This window comes from Haplochromis burtoni, unplaced genomic scaffold (assembly GCF_018398535.1).
Source record: "Haplochromis burtoni strain Fernald_Lab_line unplaced genomic scaffold, NCSU_Asbu1 Contig_5213, whole genome shotgun sequence".
NCBI classification, from domain to species: Eukaryota; Metazoa; Chordata; class Actinopteri; order Cichliformes; family Cichlidae; genus Haplochromis; species Haplochromis burtoni.
Window position 1 is genome coordinate 1 of NW_024587574.1, and position 2,001 is coordinate 2,001.

The 2,001-nt window shown below is 42.2% G+C and overlaps 1 protein-coding gene across 1 annotated transcript; it reads left to right on the top strand.

Annotated features, from left to right (window-relative positions):
• Positions 1 to 3: 3 nt before the first annotated feature.
• LOC102308718 (proteasome activator complex subunit 1-like) lies at positions 4 to 1,971 on the top strand (the record flags this gene model as incomplete). Its single annotated transcript, XM_005953550.2, has 5 exons — positions 4 to 51; positions 753 to 810; positions 1,121 to 1,218; positions 1,341 to 1,409; positions 1,493 to 1,971. Coding segments are annotated over 5 exons (345 nt in total), but the record flags the coding sequence as incomplete, so codon positions are not given.
• Positions 1,972 to 2,001: the final 30 nt, after the last annotated feature.

The window sequence follows — 2,001 nt, forward strand, 5'->3', positions numbered from 1 at the left end:
CCGATACCCGATCCGGCGAAAGAGGAGGCCAAGCGCAAGAAAAAAGAGCAGGTGGGGACTCCATCCCAGAAGACTGTTCTTTAAAACTGTGATATAAATCCAATAAAGGAGCATTCGGGGTGATTTATGAAGGACGGCTGTTTTTCCATTACCCAGATGTAATGGCTTTCATATCGAGGAGCCTCACATCTGTGTTTTATTTGTCTAACCTTTGAATTTCTTCATAGAGCCTCCTCTCAACTGGGGTCCTCGGCTCAGGGTTTATATTTAGTGTTTCATTATATAAAGACACAATGCTGAGTCCCCAGTTACCATGACAACCAATCACAGTGCAATTTACAAGGGCTGTTTTACAAACTGGCAGCGAGCGGGTCTTTTATGTTACTTCAGTCGGCTGTGAATTTCAGATTTTTATAAACCATACAAAGGCTGTGTGTCTTGAACTAATACTCATGCAGGGATTTAGAGGAGGGCAGAGAGCCGTGTAGCTAATGCCACTGGGTTTTTTTTAACGAGGGTTAGGAGAATATTTGGGGTGGTTGCACAACTTTCGGGAGCTGCTGGAGTCTCCTTAGAATATCAAGGGGCATAGATTGCTGCAACTGGGTTACATGTCTTAAGCAAAGAAAAAGAATCCAACAGAGATCCCAAGGTTGAAAAGCCAGAAAAGAAAAAGGCGTGCAGCCTAGCTGTCTTGGAGATTAATCATCAGCAAAAACTCTGACCCGATGCCTTCTATTCTTATTTTACAGAAGGAGGCTAAGGAGGGGAAGAAAGACAAGGACAGTGATAAAGAGGATGAAGACGCAGGTAAATGGGGGAAAATGGAAAGAAAGATGCATTCGTTTAGCAGTAACCGTATTCCTGTAAATAAGGACAATAAATACTGCAGGAAGAAAGGCTCCAAACCCATGTATGAAACACATCACTGCTTTTCTGGCTCCTTTGTAACAAACTGATGAGTCTACTGTGGCTCATGAGCTGACGACACAAAGTTTAAACACCGTTTACACATGGATTAGCTAACTGGAAGAAAGCAAGGGCATAAGGAACTTTTTCTATATTAGAAAAGCAAATCTGCAGCTCACTAAGTGAAGGAGTGCTATCCTCTGTCCTCCAGGCCCTCCATGTGGTCCCATCTGCACCAATGAGAAGGTGGAGAGCCTCCTGCCGAAGGTCAAAACTGAGATCCAGACACTGAAGGAGAAGCTCAACACGGTCAGTCTCAGAACTTTATGTGGAGAGAAATGCGTTGGGTTTTATGTGCAGAAAATATTAATGTGATAAAAAGTCTTGTATATTATACTAGTGGGGGTTTTTTCTTGTTATTTTCCTGGAAGGTGTCAATGTGGGTGCAACTCCAGATTCCTAAAATTGAGGATGGGAACAATTTCGGAGTGGCTGTCCAGGTTAGTAAACAATCGCATGTGGAGTCTATCTTTAGGGTGAAATTTATCCAGCTGCATTTTAAATCTTCCTTCGTGTCCACCAGGAGAAAGTGTTTGAGCTGCTGACCAACACACGCACCAAGATCGAAGGATTCCAGACTCAGATTTCAAAGTAAGAGCCTGCACTGACGTAGCCAGTGTACAGCACAGGAAAACAGACCTGACATTACTCCATCAAAAGTATTTGGCAGAGAAAACCACAAAACCTGCTGCGCTCAGTATCATAAGAATATCCACAATTACTGAGAAATCTATACAGATAAACAGCAATTCAGGCTTTCAGAGGGTCTCGTCCATCTTTATTTAGTGAAGTCAAACAGAAAAAAAGTCATATAGATATAAGCAGAATCAGAAAGGCTTCAATTCCACATTTAAAAGTGAGAAAATCTTAACAGAGATAATGAGAGGCAGTCTTCTGCTTTGTCTTTTTATTAAAAACCAGACTGATGTGTTGAATATGGCATTGGATGTGACATTTAGCGAAACGCTGGGGGCTATTTTAAAACAGGTGGGTGGTACTGTAACTCCTCTCTTCTCCTTGTTTTGGCAGGTA